At 37.7% G+C, this 24,277-nt stretch overlaps 1 protein-coding gene across 1 annotated transcript in view; it reads left to right on the forward strand.

Annotated features, from left to right (window-relative positions):
- CAP2 (cyclase associated actin cytoskeleton regulatory protein 2) overlaps window positions 1-24,277 on the forward strand; it is a 138,448-nt gene that overhangs the window by 23,466 nt on the left and 90,705 nt on the right. Inside the window, exon 3 of the mRNA XM_036446144.2 lies at window positions 2,381-2,481. Coding sequence (XP_036302037.1) covers window positions 2,381-2,481 — 101 coding nt within the window. The remainder of the gene's footprint in view (window positions 1-2,380; window positions 2,482-24,277) is intronic.

The raw sequence follows: 24,277 nt of genomic DNA on the forward strand, positions 1-24,277 counted from the left end.
TTTCATTTTAAGCCTCTTCTTGTTGACTAACCAGTTGCTCTGTGAGATTCAGTTAACCTTATTTGTAAGAATATATTTTTATGTTCTCTTCAGTGTCCCTGTTACTTTGGCATCGGGTGAACAAAAGACATTTCTCTAAAATTGCCAGCCACAAATACAAAGCCGGTGAATACATAAAATAAAGTTAAATCCAACTACTCAGAGATTGAATAGTGTTGTTGAGTAAACAGAAAAAAGAAAAGAAAAAAAAAGCAACCCTCCATAATTTGAACTTCGCTTATTCAAAGAACTACTAGACTGCACTTTTTATTTTCTTTATTTAAAAAAAAAAAAAAATGTTCTGAGGCCTGGCTGGATGGCTCAGTTAGTTGAAGTGTAGTCCTGTTCACCAAAAGGTTGTGGACTCAATTACAGGTCAGGGTACATACCTAGATTTTGGGTTCAGTCCATGGTCAGAGCATGTACGGAGGGAACCAATATCTATCTCTTATTTTTGGGTGAGGATAAAAAAAAATCCTGGGAAAATTAATAGGCTAAGCAAAATTAAAAGGTATATAATTTAAATTACTTAAGTATTTAAGCAAATATTTTCTCAGTTATTAAATTCAGGTCTTTTAAAACAATTTAGTCAGCAATTTATTATCCTACTTAAAACGAAGTGATCACTAGTAAGTAGGATAGTTAGTAAAATATCTGAATGATATCCATACTTAAGACATTTTCCTTATCCTACACAACATCATTTCCATTTCTTCTTAATTAGTAAGCTTTGGTAGTTATCTAAATTCTATTTTGAAAAAAAATCCTTAGGACAACCTCTCACCTTAAATATAAACATCATCATTACAATGTTGCTATAACTAAAGCTTAAAAAATATTTTTTTATTTAAAAAAAACTTTTGGAAGGAATCCGGTCCATTAAAAATCCATCTATGCACAGACCAAAGAACTGCCTTCTTATGAGACTGGTGTTATGATGTGTTTGCTATGGTTTTGGTTTATTTTTTTACCCCTGACAATTAGGTAAGTTTGGCTCAGCAGTGGAAGAAATATTGTTGCATGCCTGCCAAGTGGCAAGCACCGTGATAGGTGCAAGAAAATCTAAGATGAATTATGTACACAGTCCTACTCCTCTAGGATCTCTGGTCTCAATGCATTACTATACGGGGCCACAAACACTTCGATTGCAGGGTGCTCAAAGGATGCAGGCTGGGGAGAATACAGGTCGTTGGAGGCCGCCTGGGGAGATGTGAGCAGAGCTGAGTGACCAGAGGCCATCAGAAAATATTCCCTTTTATCATTGTACCTCCTCCATCACGTTTCTAAAACTTCCTACTACTTTAAATACTCAACAGAGACCTACCTCTATGGCTTCTCCCACACCCAACAAACAGGTTTGCCTGTTTCCAAATGGATCCATGAATCTCTGGGCTTGCACCCCTTTTATGTTCTGGAAGTTAGAAGTTAAACCAGGTACAGAAAGCTGAAGACAGCTGTCCAGTCATCCTTTGGGCCTGTGGAAATGGGCAACTGGGAAAAAGGGAAAAGGAAGGAAAACTTTATTTTACAGGTCTATGAGCTTGGACATTTCTGTCCAATATGAGAAAGGCAATCCTAGATTTTGTTTTGGATTTTAGCAGCCTATAGTGCTGAGGTTCTCCATATTATCTTTCTCAATATTAGAAATATGAAATATGAAGTCTAGGACTCGGACAAGTTTTTCCTGTGAGTTAAGAGGCAGGGAGAGTTCAGAGCACACCACGCTGAGCTGTTGTCACTGCAGCTTTTACAGGGATTCGACACATCAGACTTACTCTGAGGAGCTCAGCAGTTTTTCCTGCCCCTGGAGGTGAAGGGACAGAACGCGTGACATCAGCTTTCTTTTCCCACAAGCCCACGGTCCGTATTAGCTTCTAGTTGCCCTGGATAACATTGGCAACTTGGCAAAGCTGTTACAGCACCTGGTCTGGTCAGTCTAGAAGGAAGTGCACTGGCTGTGGGTGAATGAGGCTTGGTTCTGGTTTTGAATCTGCCCCTTACGTGGCCTATGGCTTTGGTCAAGCCACATGCTCTGTTTGCATTTCCATTTCCTGATAAGGAAAGCTGTGGTGGTGCCACTTACCTCGTGGGTTTGGGAAAGAGTTAAGTGAAATTTTATAGGTGATAGTGCTCACTGAGGAGGATGAAAAATGGGAAAGTATTACAATATTTTCTTGAGCTCTTGAGACGTGTTTAATAAATACTGACTGAAAGAACGAATAGCTTAATGAAGAGAATGAAAATGGCATGAGTGGTATTAAACTTCCATCTTCCCCATGGCAAAGCAGTACCTGCTGTCCATTAAACTACCAGGGAATCACTACGTGTTCTTCCTCCAAAGGTGTGGCCCCCTCGGTGGAAGCCTTTGATAAGCTGATGAGCAGCATGGTGGCCGAGTTTTTAAAGAAGAGCAGGATCCTTGCTGGTGACGTGGAGACTCATGTGAGTACTTTCCTCTCCTGTCCTGCGTGGAAAGATAACAAGGTCAGGAAAGGAGATGGTGGGACATTGGTGCACTGCTGGTGGAAGTGTCAAATGTGTGGCCGGTATGGAACAGAGCATAGCGGTTCCTCAAAAATAATTAAAGGTAGAATTATCGTACAATCCAGCAATTCCCCTTCTGAATATATTCCCCAAAGAATTAAAAGCAAGATCTCACAGAGATGTTTGCACACCTATGCTAACAGCAGCATTATTCCCAACAGCCAAAAGACTAGGCAACCCAAGTGTCTGTGGGCCATGAATGGATAAGCAAAATGTGGTATACAAGGGAATATTATTCAGCCACTAAAAGGAAGGGAATTCTGGCACATGCTACAATAAAGATAAACCGTGAGGATGTTATGCTAGGTGGAATTAGCCCGTCACAGAAGACAAATGCTGTGCGATTCTATTTTAACGTATCCAGTGTAGTCAGACTCATGGAGACAGAGGATAGAAAAATGGTTGCCAGGGGTGCGGAGAGGGAGAAATTGGAACTTTTTAAATGGGTATAGAGCACATGTGTCAAACACAAGGCCCGCGGGCCAAATCCGTCCCGCCAGGCCTTGCAATGTGGCCCGCACCGCGCTGTCATCACTGCACTCCGCTGCGTTTCCATCACAATGACAGTTTATGACTGTTCAGTAAACCATTCGGCCCGCAATTTAGGCTGGATTTTAGATTTTGGCCCCTTCTCTGATTGAGTTCGACACCCCTAGTATAGAGTTTTAGTTTTGTGATGCAAACTAACTTCAGAAAACATTATGGAAATCTGTTGCACAACAGTGTGAAAATACTTAACACTACTAAAATGTACACTTAGAATGGTTAAGATGGTAAATTTTGTGCTATGTGTATTTTACTACAATTACAAATATAAATATATATAGCTTGAGGAAAGCAAAGTCATAGAATTTGATGATCTCTGGGTTAGTAGAGCCCTTTAATGGTATCCCAGGATCACTTTCCAGTTTTAGACACTTTTTATACATATTTAAATGTTTAGCATCCTCTCTAAGGCTAGTCAGTATTTGCATGCATTAAGTGAACATCTAATGCACATGTGTCAAACACAAGGCCCGCGGGCCAAATCCGTCCCGCCAGGCCTTGCAATGTGGCCCGCATCGCGCTGTCATCACTTCACTCCGCTGCGTTTCCATCAATGACAGTTTATGACTGTTCAGTAAACCATTCGGCCCGCGATTTAGACTGGATTTTAGATTTTGGCCCCTTCTCTGATTGAGTTCGACACCCCTAATAATGCAATAGCCAAACCAATTAAAAACCTACAAGTTTATCACCAGATTCTTCTTTTTCATTTGCTTATGTTTGTCTCAGAGGATTGAATTCCAACTCCATCTGCTTATAGCTTTCCCAGCAATGAGACAGTCCTGGCAAAACCATTCTCAGATTAAACTCACGTAAAATCTGATTATTGCTTAAAGTTGTGGTTTGGGTTAAAAATCACACATAAGAAGGGATTCTCGCTTTGCTCCTTCCCCAATTAGACATTCTGTGCAACACCATCTCCGGGGGAATCAGTTGGCTCAGGCTCTACCAGAGGTTCCAGGACTGTAATTGAATAGATACTTAGCTTATCACATTTGCAACAAATTTGTTCAACACATCTGAGAAAAATGAAGATTCTTCTCATGACATTTATTTTTATTAAACATTCCTGTTGAAATACCCACTGGCTAAAGGGGGGAAGTTCTAACATACATGAGTTCTAGAAAATGTAGTGAAATATGTTTGCTTCAAATATTGTATATTACAGAGCTATATAATTACTCTGGTCTGTTCTCAAGCTCATATACAGTAAGAGAGTGGCTGAGCTTCTTATATTCTAAGATGTGATGGTACCTGAAAGTTAACATATAAAATGGACTATTACCCCAATACTAAAAATAATTGTTGAGTCATTGACAAAGATTTACTTGCTTGAACACAATCATAATAATTATTGTTTCATTGTTACTGTGAATTAACGCTGACATTGTGTTTTTGAGGTATATAGTATATCATGGCTCTTATTGGTAATATTTCACAAAATTTTGTACAAAGCTTTTATTTTATTTTTTATTATTTAAAGTATTACATGTCTTAGATGCTTTTTACTAGATAATAATGAAGCCTATAAAAAAGGGTACATTTATTTATTTATTTATTTATTCATTCATTTTTAATATATTTTTTATTTATTTCAGAGAAGAAGTGAAAGGGAGAAAAAATAGAAACATTAATGATGATTGATTGGCTGTCTCCTACATGCTCCACATTGTGTGCAAGCCCGTAATCTGGGCATGTGCCCTGACCGGGAATCAAACCGTAACCTCCTGTTCATAGGTTGATGTTCAACCACTGAGCTATACTGGCCAAGCTAATTTTTTTATTTTTTAAATGTAGCATTTGAATACTAAGTCTCTTCAAATTGCATAGTAAACAGTTCCTTTAAAATCTTTTTAGAACAAAGTTGAGTTATAAATAAAGCATAGCTTGATTTATTATTATATATAAACTTTTTTCTTCTTTCCACTCATTAGTCTGAAAACAGTATGACTCAAATGAATAAATATTCTCAATAATTAATTCATAATGCTTTTTAAAAAGGAAAGCAGGAAGGGTGGAAGATAGAGGAGGGAGGGAGGAAAGAAAAAGAGAAAAATACTTGTTAACTAAAAGTTTGGACTCTGATTCTACAAGACAAAGAAAAGTACAGGCAGCTATCATCCATCTGCCCATTACTTTAATACATTGAACAAGAAACTTATTTTTTCTCTCTTTTATAGAACCATGTGTCATTGACAGTAAGCTTGCAGCTGCTGCCTTTCACATAAGCCAGAAGTGGGGGGGTTGAACTTTGTTCCAAGAACACACCTGTTGCCTAGAAAAAAAACAAAGAAAAAAAAACCTCACATACCTGATTGTACAGTATGGAAATCTGAGAATGACACAAATGTGCATCATGTTAAATCCTGCCCCTGTGCTTAAAGGCTATTTCACTGATCCTAATAATGAATAAGGGTAGCCAAGCTATGATTTAACGTCTGTCTTGATGTGTTGGCTGCTGGTTGGGCTTAATTTACTGAACACTCAATAGTCCATTGACAGAACAGACCACAAAACGGGGGAACTAATAGCTACAATTAGGAAGCTCTGCTGAACCAAAGGACATAACAGGTTTAGCAAAGATTAGGTCCTGTAAAGCCTTCTTGTGTGCAACATAAACCAAAGGGCTTATTCGAATTACTTTTCAGCCCAGAACCACTGACAAAGCTTGCACCCCTTTTAAGAAAGAACAAACAATGCATAATTTTATAATAGATGTTTAGAGTATACACAGCCTTCAATGTCGCAGCAAAGGATTTTCTAGAAACTGGGCCTGTGTAATACCAAGCCCTAGGTCAGACATCATCTATCCTTAAGTGGACAAATATGATTTTTTTATATATATATTTTATTGATTTTTTTTTTTTTTTTTTTTTTTTTTTTACAGAGAGGAAGAGAGAGGGGTAGAGAGTTAGAAACATTGATGAGAGAGAATCATCGATCAGCTGCCTCCTGCACACCCCCTATTGGGGATGTGCCCGCAACCAAGGTACATGCCCTTGTGTGGAATCGAACCTGGGACCTTTCAGTCCGCAGGCTGATGCTCTATCCACTGAGCCAAACCAGTTTCAGCAACAAATATGATTTATTTTATTTTATTTTTTTTTAGCAAAGCTATCCTGTTGTTTTTCATGGTATAAGGAACTAATCTCAGGCTATTTATAACTGATTTGGAAATCATGAAACAGCTGTAAATCGTATGGCTCTTCCTAACTCAAACCCTTTTTGGAAATTTATAGAATTGATGCTTCTGGAAGTCTGGAACATGTGTTTACTATTTTGATTAACATGGATAAGAAATAAACAACGGAGAAGTATAACATACGAAAGCATGGCATAGTTAAATCACACCACACAACTGAGTTCCCTGACCTTATAAAGGACGAACCTTTTTAGACATTTATTATGGCTGCACTTTCGATGGGTCACTGGCATTATCCTAGATGCTCCTAGTCTTCGTCATTTATTTGAACCCTTTACAAAATGTTTTGTTCAGTTTATACTAGGCTGGCTAGATAACAAGTTTAAAGAGGGGCAGAATAAGCAGTCTCTTCTTCTGACGAGCACTGGCAGTTCGTACTTGGAATTTAGAGCTGGCTCTGCTTTTTACGGCTGGAGCTAGTCCCCTAACCTGCTCAGTAACAAGGCTGGACACCTCACTGCCAAGGTCCTTTCGGCTCCCACAGCCCCTTTGAGTGACTCCCCCGCTGTCTCAGCATTAAAGCCTGAGGGGACAGTTTGATCTCCAGTTGAAAAGCTTGTGATACGGCATCAGCAGCAGCATTATAAGAAGCATCTTGAGCTGTGCCGGGGAAGCACCTCTACCATATAAACGTGCAAACCAAGCAGAGGAAGCATGTCCGAGAAAGGATACACAGAACACTGAAGACGAAATAGCACCCTGCTTTCCCATGCTCTGGGAGAAAGTCTGACTCCTGCGTTTAAAAAGACCCGAGGTCGCCATGAGGCTGCTCTTCTCAGTCTGACAGGTTGTCATTTCTTCACATGGACCTTAGTTCTGGGATAATTAGGAACCTTGCCTCAGAAATCAATAATACATCAATGTACACTTGTTTTACTTGTTTTACTCATTCTTTTTGTATTCTGCCTTTGATTTTAGAAAACATCTATGGGTAATTTATACTCATTTATAACGTGACCATTTGTAATGTTGGTGCTTTAAAATATGGGTCTATATAGGCACCCTCCCGCCTCCACCAAACATACAAAAAAAAAAAAAAAAAAAAAAAAAAAAAAAAAAAAAAAAAAAAAAACCACATCAGAAGCACACATTTTGATTCAGCAAAACAGCCCATTCTACACATTTCCCTCACTGTCCTGCTCGCCTTCAGCCAAGTTGGTCTCCCATCAACTTCTGGTTTCCTGCTAATTGTTTTAATTTGAATATTTGTTATTACTATAACTAGAGGTAGATGCTTTGGCTATCTCAAGCCAAAAGGACCTGCATGTCTTCTACATTCTCTAAAAGGCAGAGTTCTAAAAAATGACATGTATAAAGAATTCTGCTTCTAGATTTCATACGGGCTTTAAGTTGGGAACCTCCTTTCTTACTGTCTGAGCCAGTTACTGTAGTCAGAGTTATTAGAGATGAAATAATTTTAAAAATCACACATTCCAATATGCAGCCCCTTTTACTTTTCCTTCTTTCCTCCCTTCCTCTCTCTGTTCTTCCTTTCCTTCCTTCCCTTTTTCCTCTCCTTCTTCCTTCAGAGAAGGAAACTACAAGCTAGAGGGGCTAGGCGATGTAGGTGAGGTGTTGAATGGAGCACCATGTGCTGAGATTAGAGCCAGGAATCTTGTCTCCAGAGTGTCGGTCATTGCATTGGAAGATGCCTGGCGAGGCAATAGGGAAAATGGTGACCTCCAGGACCGATGAACTCCATCCCTCCTGGGACTTCACTTCTGCCTCATCACATTGACCTTGTCTCAGCCTGAGCTGTTGCACCATATTTGCAGAATTCAGAAACTTCACAGATATACCAGCCTCTGTTATCATTTCTTCCCAAGAATGTGTGAAATTTTTATTATCAGCACTGAATACGTAATTCGCTACTAAACATATACTTTGACTCAAAGCCCATCTCCTCTAAGTTATTGACCTTAGTTGGACATCCTTGTGACCACTTTTTTAGTTAGGAATGTTTGTTTTTAGGGCCTAAAATCCCTCTGTTTCATGGAGCATTCTAATTTCATAGCATGTTAGAGCGTTGGTCATGGGCTAATGAGAAACTGGACTTGGAATCTAAACATCTCTTGAAGGACCACCAGGCATCACTAACCACCAGGATTGCCCCCATTTACTCTACTAAACACCAAATATGTGACCAAAACATGTTGCTGAAACAATGATTATGGTTCCATTAATTTCTCAGGTTAAGATGATACCCGCCTTTTTTTTTCCTTCCTGGACAGCAAATGTGCTTTTGCCAAACTTTCATCTACCTGAGTGTTTTTCTTTTGGCTTCTTAAAGGAAACCTTCTAAGGAAACCTGTGGTCAATCACCAATCCTGGTTTTCCTTCTTTTTTCTGTGTTCACTGGCATGAGCAAAACAGAAGAGCTCCATCATGCACAGTGCACTCTGAGCTTGCCCAGGCTGCAGTGGCTGCAGATAAGCATGCACTTGGCGTATTCATCATTCACCTAAGAATTGCTCAGAATGCTGTATTAGTAACACATGAGAAAAAACAGTCTTGGTCAAATATATGAGAGCTCTGACCCAAGTCACTCTAATTGTAAGAAATGAGTTTGCAAATTTGTCGGTGTGCATAAGGCAAGAACAAGATATGCTTTCTCACCTGTAGTCTATTTTTTCACTTCCTGCTGGCCTGCACCTATGAAAAAAGTTAGACTATTGAGTCTCAGATGGATGATGATGCTCTACAAAAAAGCATAGCAAGAATTTACAGCTCAGTCCATGCCAGGAGTTCCTGAAAGTAACCAGCAACTTTTCTCTGAAGATTTTTCTCCCTAGAAATACCCTTTTAGAGAATTGTTTCCCAATGTTATTGATGCCACTCAGTACTGCAAAATATGCTTCCTTTTCCTTTTTCTTGCCTGTTTCTTTTTTCCCTATGTTTCCTTCTTTGTAAAACTATGCCAATAATTGGAACATTTGTTGTTGTTTTCTACCTAGACTTTGAGATTACTTAATTGTTTGCATACAGGCCGTTTCAGTGTCTGAAAATTAATACTTGTCTAAAAGTAATGGCTTGATTTCATTTAAATTATCTTATTATTTATATCCATGCATCCATCTCCACAAAACACATGTGTGTGCACACACATGCACTTGTGCGTATTTATCATTCACCTAAGAAATGCTCAGAATGCTGTATTAGTAACACATGAGAAAAAACAGTCTTGGTCAAATATATGAGAGCTCTGACCCAAGTCACTCTAATTGCAAGAAATGTGTTTGCAAATTTGTCGGTGTGCATAAGGCAAGAACAGGATATGCTTTCTCACCTGTAGTCTATTTTTTCACTTCCTAGTTGTATTTAGATTGTAGTTTAACACTGCAAGCTTTAAAACATAACATTATACACTTTATAACACATTGCAAGCCAACTTTTTACTATATTAAATATAAGATGTTTTGGTAATGTAAAAAAAAAAAAAACAGGCTATTCAATGAATTAATAATTTATCACTCGTGTGCATTGGCAATAGAAATCCTTCTCCTTTCAGAAACACTTGGCAAAGTGAATAGTTTAAATAGTAAGGTACTTGGAGTGCTGATACTTTCAATTGCTTTAGTTAAAAGAGATGAATATGCAATAGACGAAGTATGACTTATCTTTGGGGGCCCACCTGTTGAGTATTGGGTTTTATTTCAAGGTCCCGGAAATATGTTGTTTTCCTCTGGTCCTCTTAGTGTCTAGCACTATGCCCATAGTACTTTATTAATATATGTTTGCTAAATGAAGAATGAAAACAAATGTTTAAATGCATGTATCAATTCTTTAATGAGTTACTGAATCAGTGGACATAGGGATATGCTATGGCTGACAATTTGAATCAAGTAATGCTCCAGGGCCTAGACTAACAGTTCAAAAAAATCAAGGTCAGATTTTTACGTCATGAAGTAGCAAATGAAATAAGAAGAAATTTAGACTATAGATTTTTGTTTACCACACACAGTCGCTCACACACACACACACACACACACACACACACCCTGAATTTATCATACCTCTGACAATTAATCTAGTATCTCCCTTAGTCCCTTCGTTCTCATTCTTGTTTTGTAGTTAAGGAAAGTGAGCCATTGACAGACTAGAGCTCCAAGACATCTTCAGAAAGCTACTTAAATGAGAATTCATACATGATGTGAAAATCCATCAATATATTGACTTAGTCATTGCCAGTAGACATCCTATGAGCTCTATAGGAGACAGAATATTTTTCTGAACCTTATATATTTATTTTAAACTAAAAGTCACATTAAAAGAGAAATATAATCTTTTTTGGTGTTTCTGCTGTATTGGGGTTTAGCAGATGCTTTCCCCTTCTATCATTAACATTCAAAATGCTAGTAATCAGGCAAGAAATAACTTTGGAGTCTGAAAGGGCCAGTTGGGAATTAAATATTTGTCTGGGACTTCACTGAGTATTTTCAACAATTAATTCTCCCTAGTTTTACCTGTATTTATATAATTTTAAACTTCTGGTTAGAAATTGGTGGGGAGGGGGGGAGGTGGATTCAGTAGTTTGTCTAAATATATCCAAACACAGACAGTCTCAAACTTTTAAATGGGGATCCCACACTCAAAAAATCATTCATAAATTAGTTCTTAGAAACCTGGAAGACATTTGCTCATAGACCTAATGTAAGAAATGAGTGGCTATCACTCGTGTGCATACTACCTCTACTCCATATTCATCTGTTTTAACTAAAGCAATTGAAAGTATCAGCACTCCAAAGATCCAGAAAAGTATTACTCCATGCTTAGGACACAGACCACTGCCGTCCACAAGGTCTTTGCTAATGGTTCACCACAAAATAAGCACAGAAATTGTGAGTAAGACTGAAAATTCTTATAACAATCTAACAGCAATTTTAAGTCTGTTAAATCTAGTATCTGGTTTTCATTTCATGTTTCTAGTGATGCTCTTTATTTTATAAAAGTATTAGTCTGTGACATATGAAAAATTAAAGATAAAAACCTTCATGAAAGGTTTTTTGAGCAGCACTTACGTAATGCAAAATGTTAGAAAAATTCTTCCACTCTGCTTTTAGTAAAATGAAGCAGGAAAACAATAGAATTACTAGTAAGTGAAAAACAGTAGTTTATCATGAATGCTGGTGCCTGAGGGAATGTGAGTTTAATTAGAGAAAAATAAATAAATAGATAATGGTTTCTATGCAGATTATTTAGGATACATTTTTGCCTGATTTATTTTGCATTAGAAGATGCTTTATTCTTTTCTTTATCCTTAAAATATATTTTTATTGTTGATAGTATTACAGATGTCTCCTATTTACCCCCTTTTACTCCCCTACTCCCAAAATTTTTTTTAATTTATTGTTTAAGGTACAATAAATATTTAGTATACTTTTAGCTGATGTCGGGCCTGAGTCTACATTCACTACCAAACATAGGATTTTTTTCCTTTATGAGTGTATATCACACTCCTTTGATTATAAGAATAACTTTGGAATTCACAAATGGGACCAAAATAAAAACAGGAAAAGAGATTTCCTGAGGACAACTAGGCAGGAATTGAGGGTAAAGAGATCATATGTACACTTTAAAAGATTTACCTTATTAAAAATGAAGTCTGGGATAGTACTCATGGAATCGCTGCCAATGGTCATTTTTAGTGAGAGGACTTACTGAAAGCTTTTACCTCCTAAACACCCATGTCTTTTAAACTTTTTGCAACAAGTATGTGTTTACTGTTACCACTAGATGAAGGGGAAAGGGTACTTTAAGAAAAAAAAAATCTTGGAATCAAGTATTGCCTGGAAGGGAGTTCACTGAACAGCAAAAGACAAGTGGGCAAATGCAGGCGCCAGGTAGTCCCATGCCGCATGGCTGTAGGGCACCCTGGTCGTCAGGGTCCTGAGCTCCTGGGAAATCACAGGGACGTGGGGAACCACTGTTTCAGCAACGAGCCTTCATGGGGAGATCTCAGTACAGATGGATTGATGTGTGATAGATATGATGGTCGAATGAACAAAATCTGGTTCAAATATAATTTTATCATCAGTGGGGATCAAGTTTATTTTCCTGCCTTGTTTTCACTTTTCATATTAGTAAAAGAGGCAATTGTAAAGAAGAGCAGAGAAAAGTAATATTGATTGAGGGCCTTCTGTGTGCCAGGCACTTTGCCAGCTATTGGCAAGCATTGCTCCACTCAGTTATTAGAAGAACCCTCAGGTAGGTAACATTCGAGATAAAGAAGCCAAGACCCGGAAAAGTGAGGTAACTTCTATGGCCAAGCAGCTAGGAAAGGGTAGAATTGGATTATATTTCAAGTCTCTCTGAAGATATAAAGCCCACAGGTTCTCTGCTACACCACTGCTTTCTGATCATTTAATCATTTATTACTATTATAAGAAGTAGTTACTGAGCTTCTGTTGTACGAAAGGCCTTTTTGTGGAAGGCACCCCTGGTCTAGTCCTCAAGAAGGCATTACCTCCTTGGAAACACAGGGCATATGTGTATGTGTATGTGTTAAATCAGAGAATGGCTTCTGCCGAAACCGGTTTGGCTCAGTCAGTGGATAGAGCGTCGGCCTACGGACTGAAAGGTCCCAAGTTTGATTCCGGTCAAGGGCATGTACCTTGGTTGCGGGCACAGCCCCAGTGGAGTGTGTGCAGGAGGCAGCTGATCGATGTTTCTCTCTCATCGATGTTTCTAACTCTCTATCTCTCTCTCTCTTCCTCTCTGTGAAAAATCAATAAAATATATTAAAAGAAAAAAAGAGAGAGAGAATGGCTTTCACACCCACTGGAAGGACAATGCTTAGAGCCGCAGGCATTCTAGAATAAGGAGTGTGTTTCAGAGTGGTCTTGGAACAGTCAACTATTCTTTCTTTGTGCAGACCCAAGACTCATCAACCAGGAAGTCCTAATTTCCTGCATCAAAAGATTTGGTTTGAACACGTTGATAAATTCTTTAGATACCTTAAGTGTTAGAATAACAAAGTAGAGATTTGGAAAGGGGCCGATCTGCCAAATGTTTTGTAGCTACACAATGATTGAACTTGAAAATGAAGTTAATTTAGGAGAATAGTTTCCTCCAGATTACAAACTTATAAGAGTGCGCATACCTGTCAGAAAAGCCAATGTGCTTAGACAATAGTGGGTTCTTTTATTTTCTATCCCTATGTCTTAAGAAATGCTCACTGTTTTATAACTCTTTCAAATCTTTGATATTTTACAAGATAAATTGCAACAATTAATTATTTGGGGTTTTTAAATTAGAGTGATTGGTTTTATTATTATACATTTTGCAAACTTTTCTGCACATTCAATTTTTGTACCCTGTTTGCTTAACTTAGACCAAACATTCTGAGCATCTTCCCATGTCAGTAACTTGAGGTTTACATTATTATTTTTAATGACTGCATAGTGTTGTGTTGTACAGTTACACTAAGATTGATTTACATGATCAAAACTGTAGGTGAGATGATGTATGCACTTATGCAGGGCCCAGACTGGGAGGCCCCAGGATATGAACCTGACAAGGAGCACACCTGGGCTCCTGCCTAGCCTCATCCTGGTCCTTTCCCTGCAATGATGACCATCGAGTACTGTTGACAGTCATTTTAAAAATTAGTGACATTTGATATTTTCATATTTTCCCCTATTAGGAATACAATTGCAGGCATTTTCTTCTGCAAACATTCTTTCCTATTGTACAGTTATTTCCTCGAGGCAAATTCCTAGAATTGGAAGTGTGCTAGGTCAATGGCAAGCTCTCCCTAATATTTATTGTCCCTTCCCTCTCTCCCCAACACACGCATTGTACTAATTCATATGCTTGCAGTGTCTAAACATGCTTTAGGCTGTGTGGTGATCATTACAAATTAGGAAAATAAGGATTTTAAGGAAATGATTTGAATGCACATTAACATTCACAGCATTGCTTGTTTAAAAATAATTTGCCCTCTGCTGGATAAGCAGGAAAATAAAAGCAAAGCTACATTACCCTATAAATCATCTTTTTTTTTTTTTTTTTTTTTTTTTTTACAAAAAAAAAAACGATCTATGGTTTGTTATTTTGACTTACCAAAAAATTTGTTTAAATTGCCTATTTGGGAGCTGGATCGGACATGTTTTGGGTAGAGTTGGTTGGGTGTTGAGATCACTGGACCAAAAATGCAGCTGAGATACATAATGGGAGATTCCAGGCTTAGCCGTAGCAAGGACACATTGGAGCTGTTCTTAGCGTCAGAACTGTGCACCATGGCTGCTGTAAATACTTATGTGAGTTACCAAGGCAACAGTACTATTAATGAAGAATAAACCTCTTTTATTATTAGTTCCTGAATGATTTTTTTCCTTACAAAATGTGCCTCATAGTCTAACATTGACATTCTCAACCTACCTTCTCATCTTTCCTTTACAGACTACAAAACTATTTAGCTCTGTTCAATAAGCATGCCTTCTTTCTCTGCCAATGAGTGTGGTATCATTGAAAGGAAAAAACCAGTCAACTGTAAAGGCAGTAAATAGACTAATTTATAACAATTACCTAATATAAAATTATTGCCCATTTGATGTATGTTTTGGCTAAGGCAGAGCCTGAAATTGACTGGGACTTTGTTGGTATTTGAGCAGGCCAGAGTCTTTAAATTAGCTTGTCTTTATGATTTAATGGAGCACTGCCAACATATTTTTAAGTAAGTGGAGTGTGACATTATTGCTTCCTTTCCCTAGTGAGACTGTAAATTTAGATGTAAATTGTGCACACACTGGATACTTTGAAAAGCCAGCCAAAGCTGAGTCATAGGCTTCAGCGAAACCTGTTGTTTTGAACAGCAGAGAGCTGATAAGGGAAACGCTGGTTGGAAATGACTGGGCACTAACCATTGTGATTCCTGGGTTCTAGAGAGAAGAGTTCTTTTCTTCAAAAAAGAATACATTCCCTTTTTTGTGTTAACCCTCACCCGAGGATATTTTTTTTTTCATTGATTTTTTTAGAGAGAGGGAGGGAGAGGGAAAGGGAGAGACAGAGAGAAAGAGGGAGGGGGGAGTAGAAATATCAATGTGAGGGACACATCTATTGGCTGCCGGACTCGGGGCAGGGAAGGAACCTGCAATCAGGTATGTGCTCTTTACCAGGAATCTGTCAGTCAAACCCAAGATCCTTCACTGTGCGGGCGGATGCTCTACCTCTGAGCCACACCAGCCAGGGCCATTCCCTTTTTTATTTTTAATTAAATTTCTTGGGGTGACAATAGTCAACATGAACATACAGGTTTCAGGTGTGGGTTTCTTGGTTAAAGATCTGGATATTGCACCATGTGCACACCACCCAAAGTCACATTTTCTCCTGTCACCTTGTATTAGAACCCCTTCTCCCCTCTTCCACCCCCTTCCCTCTGGCAAACACATTGCTGTCTGTGTCCACAAGTTTCAGTTTTATATCCACATATGAGTGAAATCAAATGGTTCTTAGCTTTTTCTGACTGACTTATTTCACTTAGCATAATATTCTCAAGGTCCATCCATGTTGTTGCAAATGGCAATATTTCATCTTTTCCTAAGACTGAGTAGAATTCTATTGTGTTATATGTATAATACCACTTCTCTATCCAGTCCTTTATCACAGGACACTTTGGTTATTTCTATGTCTTGGCCAGCATGAATACATGCTTTCGAGGTTTTCAGGTATATACCCAGAAGGGGGATTGCTGGGTCATGTGATAGCTCTGTTCTCAATCACTAGACTGCTTTCCCTCATGGTGGTACCAGTCTACATTCCCACCAGCAGTGAATAAAGATTCCCTTTTTTCCACAACCTCTCCAACACCTCTTATTGTTGATAGCCATTCCCCTTTTTAATGAGAATGTTTCCTGTGTATTGTCAAGCCAACCAAATGAGAAAACTTAACTTTTCAGTCGTGGTTATCAGCCATCCATTTTTTTTCAAGACTGAATGTTTATTATCCATTCCATACAGCTAATACCTTATCACTTAGCACTCATATTCACTGACCATTCACTGTGTTCACCACTTGTTTTTCCTGATTTATATTTAGTAGCACCTAAGCACACAGAAGCTACTCAGAAAATACTTTTTTAACTAATTAATAAATTTTTATTTCACTCAGTTATATCTTTTAAATAATTTTTCTAATAATAAAATTTAAATGTTTGATATAAAAAATTGACAATAAATTTGATGAAAATAACAAAAATCATTTATAGTCCCAATACTGAGCAATAACTGCCATTAATTTGATGGTTTGTTTATTTCATAAGGACAAAATTCCATTTTCGATAAAGTAGAATCAGTACTATAATATGTGGCAGCCATACATAAGAGACAAGTGACACATGCCAAGCACTGGGTAGGATATTAAGATGCTCACTGAAATGATATAGCCAATTATAGTCCAGGGGGAGGTGACCCTTATCCTGTGTCACTGTGGCTATTTCAACAACAAATAGCAATCAACCTGATTTCTCATTTCTTAACTTTCAGCTTTAGACTATGTTGCTGACAAAACAGATTTTGCCCTCAGAACAAGTTTTAGCACAAGCAGATGTGCCAGTTTCTTTGCTAATGGTAATTCTGGCTTCTTGTGACCTTTTCCATTGGCACACTGGGAAGAAAGAGAGCCCTTTCCCAAACTTATCATGCAAAATTGGCAAAAAGTCCATGGGAACTAAAGAAGTCATAGCAAAAAAAGCATTACATACTTGTGTGTTTTATTCTTGGGTTGTAATGGCATAGAGAGGCAGTTTAGGTGTTGTTTTAGCTCCCCCTACCCTAATAATCTTCATTAGTGACCAAGCATCCACAGATAAATAGGACAAAAATAACCATGATATGCGCGCGCACACACACACACACATCTCATTTAGTGAGTATAAAAGCATTTTTAAAGAACATTGCCATTGTTGTTGTTGTTGTTATTAATCCTCACACGAGGATATTTTCCATTGATTTTTTAGGAAAAGTGGAAAAGGGAGGGAAAGACAGAGAGAAATATTGATGTGAGAGAAACACACCAATTGGTTGTCTCCTGTACACACCTTGATCAGGGCCTGGGCTAGGGAGGAGCCTGCAACCAAGGTAGGTGCCCTTGACCTGAATCAAACCCAGGACCCTTAGGTCTGCAGGCCAACACTCTACCCACTGAACCAAACCAGCTAGAGCAACATTGTCATTTTTAACAAACAGAAACATTTCAGGTAAAAAGAGTGTTAATTATAGAGCCTCTGAGTGACCTCTCCCTCCACCATCACAGTACCACCATCCTCTCCACTAGATAACTGCCCTTAAGCCCCTCCCACATAAGTGTAAATAGCCCCCCTCTCTCCTTCCACCCTCACACACACATTGTCTAGAAGTCTACATACTTACATCAAAAGCAGGTAACAGGGAGATTCTCTGTCACCAAGAGGATGAGACTGTGATGGAAGTTCCAGTGTTGTCTGAAAATGAAAATGGAATATGTATTTTCACATTTTTAAAAAAAAGTGGAGGCCCACCAGCATGGCTCATTGATTGTCAATCTATAAACCAGGAGGTCACGGTTTGATTCCCAGTCAAGGCACATGCCCAGGTTGCAGGCTCGATCCCTAGTGTGGGGCATGCAGGAGGCAGCCAATCAATGATTCTCTCTCATCATTGACGTTTCTATCTCTCTCTCCCTCTCCCTTCCTTTTTGAAATAAATAAAAATGAAAAATAAAAAATGTGGAGGAGGGACTTCCAGTTGCTGATTTCACACCAGGAGCGTAGAAGTTGCCACTCCATCCTAACAAGTAAAAATTAAACAGACTAAAAACCAACAACTCTTCTTGGATCCATAAGAGAAGGGAGGATACAAGGCAAATTGCTGTCCCCAAGATCTGAGAGACAGGCAAATACAGGAATGGCAGCTTACTGGAGCAGAGGCTCTTGAGGACAGCTACCGCAGGAATCAATTCTAGGGTAGGAAAACATGAACTGATTTTAACAGACAGATTTCTGTAAGCTCAGTGCAGACAACTCTGACATTAAGGACTTCAGAGGGATGCAGTCTTTGAGAGCCCCCACATGTTGTGAGATTTACCTTCAGCAGCTTGATTAGGTTGTCACGGTAAATATTGGAAAAAGTTTCCCTTGGGTTTCCTGCAGGAAGGGGGAGGGAGGGAAGAAAGCATTCTGAAGTAAGCAAGAGCATTCTGCTCTTAAGAGGCCTGTACTTGGGGGAAACTTGTTAATTAGAGCCTAACCTGGTAGGATATTATTAAAGCCTAATTGGACATGAAGAGCATTATGCTAAGTGAAATAAGCCAGTCAGAGAAAGATAATCATCACATGATCTGTCCAATTTATGGAATATAATGAACAACATAAACAAAAATAGCTCCAGAGACAGAGAAACATTGATCAGACCTTCAAACCTCAGAGGGAAGATAGGGGAGTGGAGGGATAAGGGGGAGAGATCAACCAAAGGACTTATATGCATGCATATAAGCTTAACCAGTGTACATAGACAATAGGGGAGTGAGGGCATGAGGAGGAGGGGCAATGGGGGAGGAGGGGCTAACAACTCATGTACTACCTGTAAGATATCAGGTCAATGGAATTCAAAGTAAATTCACACTTGGGCTAAACAAGATCTATCTATCTCAATCTCTTGTTTAAAAATGTCTCATCTCTTGTCATGAGACTGCCTTTTAATAAGAAGGCCTGAAGGAAAGCATAGAGATTTGTAATTTTTTAAAAAACCTTGTTCTTCCCAAAGCTTTCTTATAATTATATATTTCTAGTTGTTTAAAATAAGATCTTGCTCATGCCAACTCTGAATAAATTCATTTGTTTATTTCAAGAACAAAAGAAATCCAAAAGAGAAAATAACTACTACTGAACAAATAAATTGCTTATCACTCTTTTAGGAACTGAAAGAATAATGTGCTAATAAGTAACCAGCTTTGGGGGGGGGGAAAAAAAAAAAAAAAAAAAAAAAAAAAAAAAGCCTAGTGGACGGAGGAAGGGAAATAAGCAACTCCAACTGGCTCTAGTCTTCCACAGGGGAAAGGAAAATACTCAAGTCCAGCCCACTGTTGCCATCCTGTCTGCCCTAAGGTAGAGAAAAACTTATGAAGTTTACAGTCTATAGGTATAAGCTCACTAAAAAAAAATGAGATCTAATCATAGGACTAAAATGTATTTCTCCTCTCCTCACACCTCACTACCACACCACTAAAGTCCTATTTATTGTATAGCAATTTCTTTTACCTAGTATAACATGTTTGTCTATCAAGGAAAAATTATGAGGCATATAAAAGGCAAAAAACACAATTTGAAGATACAAAGCAAACATCGGAACCATACATAGCAGGGATATTAGAATTGTCAAACTTGGAATTTAAAACAGTTATGATTAATAGGCTACTGGTGGATAAAGTAGACAGCATGCAAAAACAAGGGGCAACATAAACAGAGAGATAGATATAAATAAAGAACCAAAAAGAAATGGTACAGAACAAAATTACTGTAGCAATAATGAAAGAAAAAAGTGGCTTTAATGGATATAGCTGAGGAAAGACTGAGGTAGACGATAGATGTATCAATAAAATCTTCAAAAAGAAAAAGAAATAAAAAGAAAACAAATAAACAAGACTCTGAAGAAAAAACAAAAACCCAGAACATAATATCCAAGTATTTTGTGAAAACTGCAAAGGTGTCCATATGTATAATGGAAATACTAGAAGAGAAGAGAGAAAGGAATGGAAGAAATATTTGAAATTATGGCTGGGAATTTCCCCAAAATTAATGTCAGACACCAATGTAAAGGTCCAGAAAACTCAGAGAACACCAAGCAGCAAAAGTAAATAAATAAAAATAAAAAACACCACAACTTTATACCATTGAAATGTATATCATTTTCAAAGTACAGAAAATCAAAGATAAAGAAAAAATCCAAAGATAAAGAAGGAAAGGAAAATCTACAAAGGAACAGAAAAAAAGACTTAACATTTGATTTCTTCTCAAAAATTATGCAAGAAAAGAAGAGAGTGGAATAAAATATTTAAAGTGTGGAGAGAGGAAAAAAAAACTAGCAACCTACAATTCTGTTTCCTGCAAAAATATTCTTCAAAACTGAAGGAGAAATAAAGGCTTTCTTAGACAAACAAAAACTGAGGAAATTGTTGCCAGTAGACCTGCCTTGAAGTAAATGTTACAATAAAACAAATTCTTTAAAAGAGAATGAATATAAGTTAGAAAGTTCAATCTATATAAAGGAAGAGCATCAAAGAAGGAATAAGTAAAGGTAAAATAAAAATTTTATTTTTAATATTTTTTATTGTTTAAAGTATTAAAATAGTAGTACATGTCTTCCTTTTTTCCCCAATTGACTTTCTCTCAGCCTCTCATAACCCCCCTCCCCTGCACATGATCTCACCCCACTCCCAATGTCTTGCATTCATTGGTTATGCTTATATATGCACATATACAAGTCCTTCAGTTGATCTCTTAACTACCCCATCAACACTCCCCAGCCTTTTCACTGTAATTTGACAGTCTGTTCAATGCTTCTCTGCCTATGTATCTATTATACTTTCGCTCATCCTATCTAATAAAGAGGGAATATGCTAATTGACCATCACGCCCTTACAAAGATGGCAGTGCCCACAGCCACAAGATGGTGCAGCACCCAGTCCCCTCAGCCCAACTGGGGCAGCACGTGGATCCGGCTGCTTTGCATGCCTGCCTCTGGAGTCCCCCAGTTCCCTCAGCTCCCCAACCACCCAGGGCCAGACCAAGGCACAAGCAAGCCTCAGATGGTGGCTGCCCAGCCAACACCTGAGGTGCAGGAAAGCCTTGGATGTCAACTGCTCAGTTGCCCATAGGGAAGCCTTGGCACAGGCAAGCCTTGGATGGTGGCTGCCCAGCCACCCAGGGTCACCCAAGGCTCAAGTAACCAAGGCCAGCCAAGGTTTGTGCTGCCAACAGTGGCAGCAGCAGAGGTGTGATGGGGGTGTTGCCTTCCCCTGATTGCCAGGTTGCCTCCCGCCCCTGAGGGCTCCTGGACTGTGAGGGGGGCAGGCCAGGCTGAGGGATCTTCACCCCCCTCCAGTGCATGAATTTTTATGCACTGGATCTCTAGTCAGTTTATAATGTTCTTTATTATCCATAAATTAGTGAGATCATGTAGTATTTTTCTTTCACTGACTGGCTTATTTCACTTAGCATAATGATCTCCAGTTCCATCCATGCTGCTGCAAATGGTAAGAATTCCTTCTTTTTTACATCAGCTTACTATTCTATCATGTAGATGTACCACAGTTTTCTAATGCACTCATCTGCTGATGGGCATTTAAGCTGTTTCCAAATCTTAGCTATTGTAAATTGTGCTGCTATGAACATAGGGTTGCACATATCCTTTCTGTTTGGTGTTTGTTTTCTTAGGATATATTCCTAGAAGTGGTATTACTGGGTCAAATGGGAGTTCCATTTTTAATTTTTTGAGGAAACTCCATACTGTTTTCTGCAATGGCTGCACCAGTCTGCATTCCCACCAGCAGTGCACGAGGGTTCCTTCTTCTTTTCATCCTTGCCAACACTTGTCCTTTGTTGATTTGTTGATGATAGCCATTCTGATATGTGTGAGGTGATACCTCATTGTTGTTTTGATTTGCATCTTTCAGGTAATTAGTGTCTTTGAGCATGTTTACATATGTCTCTTGGGTTTCTGAATGTCCTCTTTCAGAAAGTGTCTATTTAGGTCATTTGCCCATTTTTTTATTGTGTTGTTTATCTTTTTTTTTTGATAAGTTGTATGAGTTCTCTGTAAATGTTGGAGATTGAACCCTTATCAGAGATAACATTGGCAAATATGTTCTCCCATGCAGTGGGCTTTCTTGTTAGGACATATGTCTGCTATTTTGCTACCAGTGGCTTCTTCTAAGACTTTATGTTTAAGTCCTTTGTCCATTTTGAGTTTATTTTTGTGTATGGTGTAAGTTGGTGGTCTAGTTTCCTTTTTTGCAAGTATCTGTTCAGTTTATTTATCTAAAAATAATAATAGCAATGTATTCAATCATGTATGTTTTTTTATATATTACATATATATACTTATGTATACTTACTTATATAAATAAAATAAATCAGAGTAATAATGCAGGGGACTGGAGGGAGGGAGGGATTAAAATTCTAAGATATTTAGTCTACTGTGAAATTATATATTATCATTTGAGAATAAACTTGGCTTAGTTGTAAATGTATATGCAAACTCAAGGGCAACCACTTAAATAAAAAGAAGTATAACTGGTATGCTAAGAAAAGAGCGAAAATAGAATCATTAAATACTCAAAACCACAAAAGGCAAAAAATAAATAAAACAAAACACCAAAGACAGAAAAAGAGTAAAAGGCATAAATAGAAACAAATGACAAAGGCAATACATGAACAACAGTAATGAATATAGTAAATATTAATCCAACTATATCAATAATCACTTTGAATGTCAATAGTCTAAATGTACCAATTAAAGGACAGAGATGGTCAGAATGGATCAGAAAACACAACTATGTTTGCCTACAGAAACCCATTTTAAATATAGACACATATAGATTAAAAGTAAATAGATGCAAAAAATATACTATGTTAACATGAATCAAAAGAATTCAGGTGTAGCTATGTTAGTTTCAAACTGAGCAGACTTCCCAGTAAGGGAAATTATCAAGGCATTGCACAATAATAAAAGGGTCAGTTCTCCAAGAAGATATTATAATTCTTAAAGTATATGTACCTAACTACAGAGCATCACACAGATGAAACTGTAAGAAGAAATACATGACATCATTATCATATTTGGAGACTTCAACATCCTTCTCTCAGAAATGAACAGATCCATCAGGCAGAAAATGAGGTAAGGAAGGATATAGTTGAACTTAATAATCCCATCAATCAACTGGATATTATGGATACTTATAGACTATCCAACAACAGTATGATATACATTTTTCTCAAGCTCACCAAGATATATCATATTCTGGGTCATAAAATACATCTTAACAAATTTAAAAGAATAGATTCATACAATGTCTGCTCTTAGACCACAATGGAATTAAATTAGAAATCAATAATAGGAAGATAACTTGAAAAATTTCAAATACCTGGAGATTAGCAGCACACTTCTGAATGACCCTTGGTCCAAAAAAAATTGTTTTAATATTTTGAACTCAGATGTTAATTAGACTTATTATGGTGATCATTTCACAATATATGCAAATATCAAATCAGTATGTTGTATACCTAAAACTATATATTTCATATGTCAATTATATCATAATTTTAAAATATTTTGAACTAAATGAAAATGAAAACTTAATATCAAAATTTTGAAGATGCAATAAAAACTAAAAACAGAGCTAAGAGGGAAATTTATAGTATTAAGTGAATATTTGATATGTATATCTAATCATATAGAAAAGAAATATGTAAAATCAGGGATCGAAGTGTCTACCTTAGGAAACTAGAATAAAGAAGAAAATAATAATAATTAGAGCAAAAGTCAATAAAATTGAAAACAGAAAATCAGTGAAGCCAAAAGTTGATTTTTGGAAATGATCAATAAAATTGATAAGCCCCTGCCAAGCTAATTAAGGAAAAGTGAGAAAGGACACTAATTATTAATAACAAAAATTAAAAGGAGACATTTTGTCATCTACATGGTTCTTTGCAGCCCATAGTTTTCCTGCCTAAGCCATGCAGAGCTTTGACTACTACTCAGAGATTCATCTTCTTCGGGGACCCAGCTCTCTCCCAAGGGTATTAGTTGAAAATAAGTCACACTGGTATTTAGCTCATCTCCTTGTCCCTAGGCTTATTTTAAACTGATTACTGGAATTCATTATCCTACTCTCTGCCCTAGGGATTACAGAACACGGTGGTCCACCAACCTATCTGTCCAAGAACCCCAGTTGCCTAAGTGATAACTGATAGG

This window comes from Pipistrellus kuhlii, unplaced genomic scaffold (assembly GCF_014108245.1).
Source record: "Pipistrellus kuhlii isolate mPipKuh1 unplaced genomic scaffold, mPipKuh1.p scaffold_m20_p_2, whole genome shotgun sequence".
Lineage (NCBI taxonomy): Eukaryota > Metazoa > Chordata > Mammalia > Chiroptera > Vespertilionidae > Pipistrellus > Pipistrellus kuhlii.